This window comes from Pristiophorus japonicus, chromosome 8, assembly GCF_044704955.1.
Source record: "Pristiophorus japonicus isolate sPriJap1 chromosome 8, sPriJap1.hap1, whole genome shotgun sequence".
In the NCBI taxonomy this organism is placed as follows: Eukaryota; Metazoa; Chordata; class Chondrichthyes; family Pristiophoridae; genus Pristiophorus; species Pristiophorus japonicus.
Window position 1 is genome coordinate 141973772 of NC_091984.1, and position 15057 is coordinate 141988828.

A 15057-nucleotide genomic window follows, 5' to 3' on the forward strand; every position below is an offset into this window, starting at 1 on the left:
CGCTGCGACTGAAAATTCAAACGCACGCAGCTCGAGAGGGGAGGAGTAATGTGGGCGGGGCGAAGCGCGGTGGCAGGTGTGATGCGCCGCCACCCCCCACACGCTGCGGCGTGGCGTGATCCGACTCTCTCTCTCGCTCGCCGCGAGCGGTGACGCACTGCGACGCACGGGCTCTGCGGCGGCTGGGGGGCGTGTGCGTGCGCTCGCTGGCTGCCTCTCGCGCTGTGTGTGTCGCCCACGCGCGCGCGCTCCCGCTCTACCGGGCCGCGCGCGGTGCTGTGTGTATTGTCAGTAAGATGGCGGATCATTGGCAGTGAGTGACAGTCCAGCGTCCGTGTCTGTGTGAGGGGACTCGACAGCGGTAGCACGCAGAGCAAACCCCGAGTGCGGAGTCTGGCTCAGTAATGGTGGTTAGTTAGCGGATGCCCCCGAACTCACTACTTGGGATTTTTTGATAATTTTTTTAAAAAAAAAGAGCGAACCATCTTTTAGAAAACCAACCAATCATGAAATTCGCCGAACATTTATCAGCTCACATCACGCCGGAATGGCGCAAGCAGTACATCCAGTATGAGGTGAGCACCGGTCCGGGAGGCGGATGGGTTCATGGCACAATGGACAGCTCGCGTCCCAGAGGATGGAGATAGAGGGAGAGGGAGGAATGGAGGGAGGGAGAGGAATGGAGGGAGGGCGAAAGGAAAGGTGGGAGTGGGTATATCAGGGAGAAATACAGGGGATGTGGATGAGGGTAATGGATATTGAGGATGGGGAGAGGGGATGAAGACGAGAGGGGATGAAGACAATGGGGGCTGTTGTGGGGAGGGAGAGGAAGGGTGAGGCGAGATGGGGTGGGGGCAGAGAGGGAGAGGCACGAGATGGGGAGGGGGCAGAGAGGGAGAGAGAGGCGTGAGATGGGGAGGGGGCAGAGCGAGAGAGGTGCGAGATGGGGAGGGGGCAGAGAGAGAGAGGCGCGAGATGGGGAGGGGAAAGGCAAGATGGGGAGGGGGCAGAAAGGGGTGATGGGGAGGGGGCGGAGAGAGAAAGAGAGGTGTGATGGGGAGGGGGCAGAGAGAGAAAGAGAGGGGTGATGGGGAGGGGGCAGAGAGAGAAAGAGAGGGGGGAGGGGGCAGAGAGAGAAAGAGAGGGGGGAAGGGGCAGAGAGAGAAAGAGAGGGGGGAGGGGGCAGAGAGAGAAAGAGAGGGGGGAAGGGGCAGAGAGAGAAAGAGAGGGGGGAGGGGGCAGAAAGAAAAAGAGAGGGGGCATGAGAGGGGGCAGAGAGAGGGGTAGGGGCGATGGGGAGGGGGTGGAGAGAGGGGGAGGGGCGATGGGGAGGGGGCGGGGAGGGGGCGGAGAGAGGGGGAGGGGCGATGGGGAGGGGGCGGAGAGAGGGGGACGGGCGATGGGGAGGGGGCGGAGAGAGGGGGAGTGGGGAGGGGGCGGAGAGAGGGGGAGTGGGGAGAGGGCGGAGAGAGGGGGAGTGGGGAGGGGGCGGAGAGAGGGGGAGTGGGGAGGGGGCGGAGAGAGGGGGAGTGGGGAGGGGGCGGAGAGAGGGGGAGTGGGGAGGGGGCGGAGAGAGGGGGAGTGGGGAGGGGGCGGAGAGAGGGGGAGGGGCGATGGGGAGGGGGCGGAGAGAGGGGGAGGGGCGATGGGGAGGGGGCGGAGAGAGGGGGAGGGGCGATGGGGAGGGGGAGGGGCGATGGGGAGGGGGCGGAGAGAGGGGGAGGGGCGAGGGGGAGGGGCGATGGGGAGGGGGCGGAGAGAGGGGGAGGGGCGATGGGGAGGGGGCGGAGAGAGGGGGAGGGGCGATGGGGAGGGGGCGGAGAGAGGGGGAGGGGCGATGGGGAGGGGGCGGAGAGAGGGGGAGGGGCGATGGGCAGGGGGCGGAGAGAGGGGGCGGAGAGAGGGGGAGGGGCGATGGGGAGGGGGCGGAGAGAGGGGGAGGGGCGATGGGGAGGGGGCGGAGAGAGGGGGAGGGGCGATGGGGAGGGGGCGGGGGGAGGGGGCGGAGAGAGGGGGAGGGGCGATGGGGAGGGGGCGGAGAGAGGGGGGGGCGATGGGGAGGGGGCGGAGAGAGGGGGAGGGGCGATGGGGAGGGGGCGGAGAGAGGGGGGAGGGGCGATGGGGAGGGGGCGGAGAGAGGGGGATGGGGAGGGGGCGGAGAGAGGGGGAGGGGTGATGGGGAGGGGTGATGGAGAGGGGGAGGGGTGATGGGGAGGGGGCGGAGAGAGGGGGAGGGGTGATGGGGAGGGGGCGGAGAGAGGGGGAGGGGTGATGGGGAGGGGGCGGAGAGGGCAGGGGGAGGGGGCAGAGAGAGGATGGAGAGGGCGATGGGTAGGGAGGGGATGGGGCGGAGAGGGAGGGGGAGTGGGTGGAGAGGAGGGAATGGGGCGGAGGGGGAGTGGGTAGGGAGGGGCGATGGGGAGGAGGGGATGGGGCGGTGAGGGGTGATGGGGAGGGGGCGGAGAGAGGGGAGGAGGGGCGATGGGGAGAGGGGTGATGGGGAGGGGGCGGAGAGAGATGGGGAGGGGGCAGAGGGGGGGGTGGAGAGAGGGAGGGAGGCGTGCGATGGGGAGGGGGCAGAGAGTGGGTGAGGATGACTGGAGGATGGTTGTTGGTCTGAGGAGGGGAGAGAGTGAAGTGTTGGATGGGAAGAGTCCAATCGTAGTAGTAATAACAGGGCTTCTGTTTTGGGAATATATTAATAACTGCATGTAACGCAATATCCAATTCTTACGTTTTGGGTGTGGGAGGGGATTTTTTGTAATTTTGAGGTAAGGCTGTAATACAATAAATTGTTCTCGGAGGAATGAAAGAGGGTGCAGGCAGTGTTGATGTGAAAAATAAACACAATTAGCAGTACATTCCAAGGCATCAAGAGTTTCCAGATATAAAAACTGCTTGAATGGATTATTTAGCCTTTTGATGTGTGGCTGCCTTAGGTTCTGCACCAGAATAGATTATTCAGTGTAAAACATTAGTGGATTATTTTGCATCTTTGTGGTATTGCTGGGGAATGGGTTGTATTGTCAGGCAGAGATGCGAAGCAAGCTTCTGTGATTGAACATCATTATTTGGACAGTATATCCTGTGATGTTGCGATGTATTTTATTGATTGATAGATGGGGATATCATAGCTTTTATATAGATTGTAAATCAAAATAACTACATTACACAGAATAGTGTGTGTCTGTAAAGGTTAGAGAGAGAGTTAATATTGAATGTAAAATGTTTTTCACATTGTAAATGCTGGGATAGAAGCACAGTGCAGCAGCATCAGTGTTGTGTATCTAGAAATTTCAGTATTTTGCATGTGAATTTCTTGAAGGATCTGTAGGAAAGTGAGAGACTTGACAATCTCCAAAGAAATGAGCGAGAAAGGGAAAACTATTTTGATCTATGGTTTGTGGTATTAATCGATGTCGGATGGAGTGCTAATTGCGTTGCTATTGTCTTGGCATCCCTAGCTAGGGCTAATCAGTATGGTCCTACTTCTGATAGCTGACCGCTGCCTGGAAGTGTGCATTTACCCCAACCGTTGAATAGAATAATAGAATCAAACAGCAAAGAACAAAGCCATTTGGGCCATCGTGCCTGTGCCAGCTCCTTGAAAGAGCTATCCAATTAGTCCCACTCACCTGCTCTTTTCCCATAGCCCTGAAAATAATTTCCTTTTCAAGTATATATCCAATTCCCATTTGAAAGTTATTGAATCTGCTTCCACCAACCTTTCAGATAGTGCATTCCAGATCATCATAACTCACTGTGTTTAAAAAAAAATGATTGCCAATAATTACTGCCTTAGCTCAAACGGTGTTGCTAATGCCCATGGAACTATATAACCCTGTGAGACAGTGTTTTTTGGGGGGCTGGGTAGGAGGGTGAGGGGGGAAAACAGATTGTCATGATTTTAAAAACTAGGACAGGATATGCACATCATTCTTGGGCATGTAATCAAACACCACCACCCCAACAATTGTCAGTGCAATGGACTTAATTACCGAACTAGCACTTATGAGTTAATTAGGTATGCCAGTCTCAACCATGTCATTATTTATAATTCAGCAAAGTATCAGCATCATTATTCTAATGCTTGGCACCTTTTAGCTTTTGTCAACATACATGGATTCTACCTCACCTGCAAAATCAATTCTGTAAAAATGAATATCAGAGTACATAATATGAAATAAAAACTAGCAGTGCAATACAGCAAACAGTGAACAATCGCGTTGATATGAAGCAGGCGGCATACTTGTAGTTCTGCACTACATATTTGAGAATATGAGTAATGAATGCTGAATTCTCATGGTGTTCCCTGCAGCAGGATTTCCTGATTGCGGGCAAAGAAGAGAACCAGCAGAGAAGTGCTTGAAACGTATGCATCCAGCTTGTGTTCTGTTACCATTGCAGTTCTCCTTTAATATTGTCATGATTTTTACAAACTATTGTTGCAGCTTTATATTGAGAGCTTTCTCTTGACTCCGTCCATTACAGCACAGCTGTGTAGGTGGTTGCAAAGTCCGGGCTGTGGGAGGATGCAGAGTCTAGGGAAACCATTCTCAGTATGGAGATGTATCCCTGTGCGCTCTCATATTATAACAAATATCAATCAGTGATAGAGAAAAGTCAATATGAAACAAAGACTGCATGTTGTTAAAAACAAAACCTGGGTGATGAAAAGATATAGTGTGTGCATCTCACCTGCCCCCCCCCCCCCCCACCACCCAAAATCATAGAATCATACAGCACAGAAGGAGGCCATTCAGCCCATCGTGCCTTTGTCAGCTTCTCCAACTCTTTCATCGCAGCCCTGCAAATTTTTCCTTTTCAATGTGTATCAAATTCCCTTTTGAAAGTTGCTATTAAATCTACTTCCATCGCCCTTTCTGGCAGTGCATTCCAGATCATTGCAACTCATTACATTTAAAAAAAAATCTCCTCATGTCTGCGCTGGTTCTTTTGCCAATTATCTGAAATCTGTGTCCTCTGGTTGCTGACCCTCCTGCCAGTGGAAACAATCTTTAATTGTTTTAGTATTGCCCCCTTCCCGAATTGTGCACAGTTCAAGAATGAGTGTACATAAGTGAGCCTACTGAGGGTTTTTCAACGCAATGACAGTGTTATTAATTTCACTATTTAATGTGAATTCACCTGCATATTACATTTTACAAAATAGAATCAATGAGAAATAGAGTGGCAACATGACACTGCTTGAATGCATCATAGACAGTGCAGCAAGTAACAATAACAGTGAATCGTTGATCCAAAAACACAGTGACAGTTTCCACATGTACCTTGATGGCACCCGGCTGTACCTCACTACCACCTCTTTCAACACCTCCAAAATATCTCAATTGTCAGACTACCTGTCCACATCCAGTACTGGATGAGCAGAAATTTCTTGTATTCGGTCCCCGCCACAAACTCCATTCCCTAGCCACTGACTCCCGCCACCCACTCCATCTTTTTCCCTGGCAACTGCCTGAAGCTGAACCAGACTGTTTGCAACCTCTGTGTCATATTTGACCCTGAGATGAGCTTCCAACCACAAATCCACCCCATCGCCTATTTCTACCTCTGTTTCAGCTCGTCTGCTGCTGAAACCCTCATCCATACATTTGTTACCTCTAGACTTGACTATTCTGTAAACTTGAGGTCATCCTAACTCGCACCTAATCCCGTTCACCTATCACCCTTGTTCTCGCTGATCTACATTGGTTCCCGGTTAAGAAACGCCGCGATTTTAAAATTCTCCTGCTTGTTTTCAAACCCCTCCATGAACTCGCCCCTCCCTATCTCTGAAATCTCCAGCCCTACAAACCTCAGATATCTGCACTCTTCCAATTCTGGTCTTTTGAGAATTCCTTATTTTAATCGCTCCACCATTGGCGGCCGTACCTTCAGCTGCCAAGGCCCTAAGCTCTGGAATTCTCTCCCTAAATCTTGACGCCTCTCTACCGCTCTTTCCTCCTTTTAAGACGCTTCTTAAAACCTACCTGTCATCTGCCCTAATATCTCCTGCTCGGTGTCGAATTTTGTTTGATAACGCTCCTGTGAAGCGCTTGGGAAGTTTTACTACGTTAAAGGTGCTATACTAATACAAGTTGTTGTAGGATAACTGAGATAGTAATGTGCCCTATAGTAAATAACAATGTTTCTCATAATTTGGCCTGGAGGGGGAGGTCAATGCCGCCGCCACCTCCCTCATTTGGGTCCTCAACTGCGTATCTATAGGCTGAAATTCATGGTCTGTCAGGTCTGGAATGTAACATGGCAGTATTTAAATAGTAAGCACATGTAGTTACTGTATAATAGATTTGTAAGAATGGTTCTCAGGAAAACCGTAACCATCGTCTTCAGTCACCACCACAAACTCGGCTCCCTTGCTGCTGTTTCTCCCCCACCCACCCCCCACCCCTCCTTGCCCACTGTATTGGGCTCAGCCAGATCATTTGCAACCTTGCCAGGTTCTGTTCAACTGAGTTTAGCATTAGACCCTCATATGCTCTCCACTATAAAGAAAGCTTACTTCCAACTCTGTAATGTCTGCCTCCACCCTGCGTCTTTGTTGCTGAAACATACATGCCTTCATCACTTTGAGGCTTGATTACTCCAAGATTCTCGTTGCTGGCTCAGTGGGTAGCACACTTGCCTGAGTCAGTAGGTTGTGGGTTCAAGTCTCACTCCAGGAACTGGAGCACATAAATCTAGGCTGACACTCCAGTGCAGTGCTGAGGAAGTGCTGGTGCTGTCAGAGGTGCTGTCTTTCGGATGAGATGTTAAACCGAGGTCCTGTCCGCCCTCTTAGGTGGATGTAAAAGATCCCATGGCACTATTTCGAAGAAGAGCAGGGGAGTTATCCCCGGTGTGCTGGCCAATATTTATCCCTCAATCAACACAACAAAAACAGATTATCTGGTCATTATCACATTGCTGTTTGTGGGAGCTTGCTGTGTGCAAGTTGGCTGCCACGTTTCCCACATTACAACAGTGACTACACTCCAAAAGTATTTAATTGACTGTAAAGTGTTTTGAGACGTCCGGTGGTCGTGAAAGGTGCTATATAAATGCAAATCTATCTTTCTTCCTTCAACTTGTGCAAAACTACTGCACGCTGCAGTCCTACGCTAAATTCTGTTCGGCCATCACTCTTGCTACATTTACTCGCATCTTCATTAATCAATCTCTCTGATCTCTCTGATCTCTTCCAGCTCCACATCCCCCAATGAACACTCTGTCCTCTGGCTTTTTGTGTATACCTTCCTTTCATCCCACCAATGGCAACAAAGCCATTAGCTATCCAGGTCCAAACTCTGGAATTCCCTCCCTAAACTCATCTACCTTACTCTACTTCGATTTAAAAAGATTTCAAATCCATCTCCTTGACCAAGCTTTTGGCCACCTCTGATAATCTCTCTCTTCCCAGCACCGTATCCAATTTTCTTACCTCTATCTGTTCATGCAAGTTGTTGCATTCTAGTATTCTGTATTCTGTACTATTCCGGTTATTTGGAAGTGCTTTAAATTTGATCTGGGACCTGAATATAAGAAAATACATATTTGAGTAACAGAGTAAGAAATAATGATGCAAGGTTTTGACTGCAGACAGTAGTGGCTTACACTAAAGGAAACCCTGTATCTGTTTAATTATAGAGCGGAAGATGCCGTAGTAATTCAGCAGGAACTTGGAAATGAGTGTTTAGGGATGCTATTATCACTGCTTATGTATTGCACAATCGAAGAGTACAGATGATGTCAGCAATTCTGTGAGTGTGGCTCTTGTGGGTTCTTTAGCTGAACTCTGAACTTAGATTACTGCCTGAAATAATCACACTGATGGCTAGTTTCTATTATTTATGTTATAGGGAGGTCAGTGAATTTTAGAAATAAAGAAAATCATTTTTTTCACTGCCATACCATCTTTGATTTCTTGGCGATGCCTGGGACATCAATTGTCGTACTTTGGGACATCAGTTGTTATACTTTATGACATAGGACCCTGGAGGACATCGGGATATTTTTTGATGATGACTTAAAGGATTATTCCCACTCTGTTCTGTTAATCCTGAGAATTAGTACCTTGGCAGAGATGGTGATCCTAGCTGGACAAGCAGCAGGATCTTTGCCCCGTGCTCGGTTGGTAAATTGCACAATTTAGCTGGTTAAACTCCAGCAGTACCACTGCGCACACTTGGGGATGCCTATGGCTTGGGTTGTTACCAATTGGCATCTCAGCTCTCTGTACTTGGACGAGCGAGGCACATTTCTAAGGCACAGTGCTTATACATCCTTATTGATCAAACAGAGCTCTACCAGTATGAATTTTCAATAACTTGGTTTAGAGACGCTTGAGTGTGGTGACTGTTTACTATGCTTTAGACACCTGGCTTATCAAAAAGATGTAAGAGATAGTAGTCAGCACATTCAGTAATTCGATAAAGGTATGTCGTGTGATAAGCATCCGTGTTATTGAATGAATTGTTTACATTCTCCTTTACTGGGATGTAGAGGTTCAATCTGGTAATGATAAAACTATATGTATGAGATAGAAAATTATGCCATCTTGGAGAAGGTTTATTTGCCATGCCCATGTTAATAGGCTACCATAAGTATATTTCAGTTACTTCACATACCCTTTCCTTCATTTGAGCATTGGTTTCTCCACCACCGTATTGCACCCACCGCCCCAAGCCTGTCCTCTGTCTCTTCATCTCCCTCAAGGTCTTAGAATTTCCCCTTTTATTTTTGCTCAATGGTTTAGACTATGGCTCAACTATGGTGCCCTCCATGGTTTAATAGCCCACAGTCATTCACTGTCTGGGCTTACACTTAAACAATGACTACTTAGCTGAAATTTTAAAGGATTTTGACAAGTGTAGAAATGAAACGCAACACCACATTTAACACAAGTCGCAGAAATTGAGATTGATAGCGTAGATGCTGAGAGGATGTTTCCCCTGGCCGGAGAGTCTAGATCTAGGGGGCATAGAATCGGGATAAGAAATCGCCCATTTAGGACTGAGATGAGGAGGAATTTCTTGACTCAGAGGATCGTGAATCTTTGGAATTCTGTACCCCAAAGAGCTGTGAACGCTGAGTCATTGAGTATATTCAAGGCTGAGATAGATAGATTTTTGGACTCTAGTGGAATCAAGGGATATGGGGATTGAGCAGGAAAATGGAGTTGAGGTTGGAGATTAGCCTTAATCTTATTGAATGGCGGAGCAGGCTCGAGGAGCCTACTCCTGCTCTAATTCTTTTGTTCTTGTGTTCTAAAATGACCAACTAAATATAGAACAGCAAAAACACGATCATCATTTATTTTGGATGGCCCCAAATAATGTCTTCCAGAAGCTATCATGAAAGGGAGTGTTAACAGTACCGATTGGAGATGCTCAGTGAAGCATTGTTGAGTTTTTGGATTCAGGTTCAAATGTTCAAGAGATTTAAGCTCTAACATATTGCATCCTGTGTATTGCTGTCCATTATAAGTGAGATGCTTTAAAACATGGTGAATGGGACAGATAGTAAGTGAGTCCGTAATGAAGCAGTACATTTATGATCTTGGTAGAATGCTACTTCGTGTGAGAGACTGCCTAACAATCAGTTTATTCAGTATGAAGTGAGGTGCTGGGTACAGTGTGACATTGTGTTATATATACAACAGAGAGTATCATTAGAATAGTGCCAGTGTCACTATGGAGAGAATATGGTATTGGCGTGTACATGGGTCACCAGCTCAGTACAGTGCAGGCAGTTTATTCAGTGCAATGAATGAATTAAGTTATTTTGCTGCCAACCAAGAAAGATGAACATCAAACAATCATTGCATACATTTTTAAAGTAAGTATGGCCTGATGGATAAACAGCACTGGATACTTTGAAGAAAATCAGATCTATCTAGAGTAATTGTGTAGGGTCCTCCAATGACCTAGTGAGTGAAGGCACTGTCCAGTGCAGCACTATACAGCCATACAGACAAGGTTTGAGTCCTGGAGAATGATGATTAAGCTGACGGTTGTAATCTGACAACTGACCTCTGAACCCCTGGGTTAAAGAGAGGAGAACTATCCCGCTTCTGATTTCTATCATGTTGGAAAGTACATGTGTGTGGATGTCGGGTGAGGGCAAGATCAGGCTCAACTATGGTGCCCTCCATGGTTTAATAGCCCACAGGCATTCACTGTCTGGGCTTACACTTAAACAATGACTACTTAGCTGAAATTTTAAAGGGTTTTGACAAGTGTAGAGGTGTATTTCAGTACAGTCCGTGCCTTCAGGAGAGCATGGAGGAAATTAAGGGTAGGGGAGAAGAGATAATTACAGAAGGTTATGAAGAGAGGCTAGAGTACATAATGGTGTGGTGTGTTGAAAAATCAGCATGTGTAGCTGAGGGATGGGTGGATGAATGTGGGTTTGATTTTCTATTCCCTCCTATCTCTCCAATGTTGTTCTGGTGCAGGAAATTGCTGAGTAGAGATCAGGTGCCTTCCTGTTGGGGAGAGAAATTGTGTGGGAAGTTTGCATCAAGCCATATGTCCCTCCTAGTAGCTGGCCATGATGGGGTTGCCGGCAGCTAGTGAGACAGCCATCTATCCTGATCAACAGAGGTTATGAGGGTTGGCAATTGAAAGATTACCACACCTCAAAAGTGCAATAAACCAGTGGTGGCCCGGCACACTGGTACTCCAGCATACTGTGCTACGGAGTGGTGGCAAGTGGGTTGTTTTCTTATGATTTTCCTTTACTATCCGTTTCCAATTGTAATGGGAAAGTGCGGAAGAAGGTGTTGGTAGAACCAGGTCAACTGGCCTCAGTGGAGTAATATTGCATGTTGTGAGAGAGATCCAAGAAGAAAGGGAGAAAATGGGTGAAGTTAAATACCTAAAACAAAAATGGAGTGAGGGCAATGTATGGAGTAAAAACCTGTTGAGGTGCTTAATTGTATGATGGAGTACATGCTCGTACCGAATGCTCTTACTGAACTGGAGTCAACCGTCATTAATGATCCCGTCGTAACTGCGTTTCTTAAAATTTGTACTGAAGTTACAATATCAGTAGATGTAAAATGCTTCAAATGGTTTTTTTTGTACTTGATTCATTTGAAATTGTGACTAGTTTGCAGAATCTTCCACACTCGGTTAAAAGAGCTGTTTGAGGTGATATTGTACAAGAATGAATACAAATAATCTTTTAAAAATATGTTAGCATTCTGTATCATCAAGTATTGCATCGCTGGTCCATGGTGCTTTGTAGCACAAATCATTGAATAATCAAGTTTTGTTTATGTAAACCTAGTTTTATGTGAACATAGCTGAAAGTCTGACCCAATCTGCCCTATAATTCCTAGTTTCTGTTGTGTACTTTTACCCATGCACACATGGAAATGGGGTTTTGCATGCCAAGTATCATAGAATGGCTACAGCATAGAAAGAGGTCATTCGGCCCATCGAACGCATGGCGGCTTTCTGTAAGAGCACTTCAGCTAGTCCCACTCCCCCGTCCTTACCTCGTAGCAATGCAATTTATTTTCCTTCGGGTACTTATCCAATTCCCTTTTGAAAGCCACTATTGAATCTGCCTCCACCACCCTTACAGGCAGTTTATTCCAGATCCTAACTACTTGCTGCGTAAAAAAAATTTCCACATGTCATCTTTGGTTCTTTTGCCAATCACCTTAAATCTGTGACCTCTGGTTCTTGACCCTTCCGCCAGTGGGAACCATTTCTCTCTACCTACTCTGTCTAGCCTCCTCATGATTTTGAACACCTCTATCAAATCTCCTCTCAACCTTTTCTGGTCGAAGGAGAACAACCCCAGCTTCTCCAGTCTATCCACGTAACTGAAGTCCCTCATTCTTGTAAATATTTTCTGCACTCTCTCTAAGGCCTTCAAATTCCTCCTAAAGTGTGGTGCAAGAATTGGACACAATACTTCAGTTGAGGCCAAACAAGTGTTTTATAAAGGTTCATCACAACTTCCTTGCTTTTGTATTCTATACCTCTATTTATGAAGTCCAGGATCCCATATGCTTTTTTTAACCGCTTTCTCAACCTGCCCTGCCACCTGATTTGCGCACCTGTACGCTCAGGACTCACCGGTCATTGCAACCGATGTCATTTGTAGGTCTCATGGTGCAACGGTAGTGTGTCTGACTCCAGATCAGAAGGTTGCGTGTTCAAATCACGTCGGGGTTACTGTTCTTTCGGATTTTGTTCTTCCAGAATTAATACCAAAAAGAGTTTCATGCACCCCCTTTAGGATTGTACCCTTTAGTTTATATGGCAACTCCTCGTTCTTCCTACCAAAATGTATCACTTTGCACTTTGCGGCATTAAATTTCATCTGCCACATGTCTGCCCATTCCACCAGCCGATCTGTCTTCTTGAAGTCTATCATTATCCTCACTGTTACTATACTTCCAAGTTTTGTGTCATCTGCAGATAATTGAAATTGTTCCCTGTACACCCAAGTCCAAGCCATTAAAGTAATGGCCAACAGGCTTCACTCCTTATTTCTGATTGGTCCCCTTGGAGGATGAGCCACACCCTGAAGTTTCACAGGAATGTGTCACTGGATCCACCCATCCCAAAGTCTCAGACTTTCCAATTTGTTACTCGATTCACCTTGACTTCCTTAAGTGACAGAGGACAGAGCTCCCCAGAAGATAGCAAATGCCAGCCAAAGTGCCTTACCCCAGTCCAAGTACATCCTCCTCCCCTGTCCCCCAACAATAGATGGGGCATTGTGTACGGATTGTAAACAGGTTTATTGGGTATGAAGTGAATATCCAGTGACTTCTGGATATCATTCACTCCAACGATGTCCCTTGTCGGGGGTTGGAAGAACGTGATCTGTCTTCCCTGAGTTCCCTATCTCCCCTCAGATCCCTCACCACCACCCGTGTCTCTCTCTGTCCTCCACCACCCACCATGCTCGCCCCCCCCTCTCTCGCCCCCCCCTCTCTCGCCCCCCCCTCTCTCGCCCCCCCCTCTCTCGCCCCCCCCTCTCTCGCCCCCCCCCTCTCTCGCCCCCCCCTCTCTCGCCCCCCCCTCTCTCGCCCCCCCCTCTCTCGCCCCCCCCTCTCTCGCCCCCCCCTCTCTCGCCCCCCCCTCTCTCGCCCCCCCCTCTCTCGCCCCCCCCTCTCTCGCCCCCCCCTCTCTCGCCCCCCCCTCTCTCGCCCCCCCCTCTCTCGCCCCCCCCTCTCTCGCCCCCCCCTCTCTCGCCCCCCCCTCTCTCGCCCCCCCCTCTCTCGCCCCCCCCTCTCTCGCCCCCCCCTCTCTCGCCCCCCCCTCTCTCGCCCCCCCCTCTCTCGCCCCCCCCTCTCTCGCCCCCCCCTCTCTCGCCCCCCCCTCTCTCGCCCCCCCCTCTCTCGCCCCCCCCTCTCTCGCCCCCCCCTCTCTCGCCCCCCCCTCTCTCGCCCCCCCCTCTCTCGCCCCCCCCTCTCTCGCCCCCCCCTCTCTCGCCCCCCCCTCTCTCGCCCCCCCCCTCTCTCGCCCCCCCCCTCTCTCGCCCCCCCCCTCTCTCGCCCCCCCCTCTCTCGCCCCCCCCTCTCTCGCCCCCCCCCTCTCTCGCCCCCCCCCTCTCTCGCCCCCCCCTCTCTCGCCCCCCCCTCTCTCGCCCCCCCCTCTCTCGCCCCCCCCTCTCTCGCCCCCCCCTCTCTCGCCCCCCCCTCTCTCGCCCCCCCTCTCTCGCCCCCCCCTCTCTCGCCCCCCCCTCTCTCGCCCCCCCCTCTCTCGCCCCCCCCTCTCTCGCCCCCCCCTCTCTCGCCCCCCCCTCTCTCGCCCCCCCCCCTCTCGCCCCCCCCTCTCTCGCCCCCCCCTCTCTCTCGCCGTTTAATGTAATGAAAATAACATTTATTTTTTTATTCAATGTAACCAATGACCCTGTCATTATAAACTTCCAGCAGCAGACATACTGTGAAGCTGTCTTAAATTATGACTTTTTAGGATTTGATCATACCACTGGCATAAAGCAGCCAGATGTGAACTAGTTCTAAATATTGACATGTTAGGTTTAGCATATATAACATAAACAGTGATCATGATGGTGTTTGAACTTGTCTGCTTCATGCAAACACAGCTTCTGTTTACATGATTTGTCAGCCTTTTATTTTCAACAATGACTGATTTTAAATTGCCTATTTAAACCAACTGCTAAAACTGTACTCTTGACTTTCCTGGGGAGCTATTTTTTAAAGGTTTTTTTGAAGTATTGATAACTTATTGCAATAATCAAGAGTCCGTAACAGTGATATTTTGTGTTCTGACGCTAAGAATGAAATCAGAGAAATATCTAAGACCATGAGCTTTTTAATGCACAGTATTTGAATAAAGCTAAGTGTTCTAATCTCAGCTTTAACTTTAGTGCAGGATGGCCACTGTTTTAGAAGCTTCTCAGTGGCCTCGTAGGTGAAGTGTACTAGATTTTCTCTGTGTACTAGCTGAAGCAGAATCATAAGTTTGTTTATAAAGAATGCATTTGAGAGTTGGTTACACCTAGCACACAGAGGAAACCTTCGCTGCTGGTGTGGTGCTGAGCCACTTAGAGCAGTGACTCACGGCTTTGAAAGCTGATTTATGGTGAAGTATCTGATCTCAGTTGGGACCTCTGTTAGGATTCTACAATTGGCTTCCCCAAGCTGGGGACAACTAAGATTTCTGCTCCTGATCCCTATCCAACAACCCACAAAGAATGGTCCATTGAGCGCTGTACTTGCGATTTGCATGACCCATGGCGAGTAGGAGACAAATGGTGAAAAAATCTTTCAGAAATGTAATTTCTAAAAATACATGCACAGTATTGTATACTTTTTAAAAACGGCATATATTTTCACAGTTATCTTTTGGTGCAGTGAATTGCTATATTTGATTGGACTCATGCCTGCTGCTATTTTGCACAAAGCAATATCCTGCTCTTGGGTAGGAGGAAGAGATGGAGGTGCTGAGTGTAGGCAACCCAGACCAGAGCGGAAACAATTGAGAATCTGTATAATTCTTGTGCATCTCCTAGTGGCTAGCTTGGGAGTGTCCTTGAGATGATCTCAATGTCACCTGTCTC

The 15057-nt window shown here is 48.7% G+C and overlaps 1 protein-coding gene across 1 annotated transcript in view; it reads left to right on the forward strand.

Annotated features, from left to right (window-relative positions):
• The first annotated feature begins 305 nt into the window (after window positions 1-305).
• Window positions 306-15057, forward strand: part of LOC139268770 (xenotropic and polytropic retrovirus receptor 1 homolog) — a 383202-nt gene continuing 368450 nt past the window's right edge. Inside the window, exon 1 of the mRNA XM_070887449.1 lies at window positions 306-575. Coding sequence (XP_070743550.1) covers window positions 507-575 — 69 coding nt within the window. The 5' untranslated portion in view covers window positions 306-506. The remainder of the gene's footprint in view (window positions 576-15057) is intronic.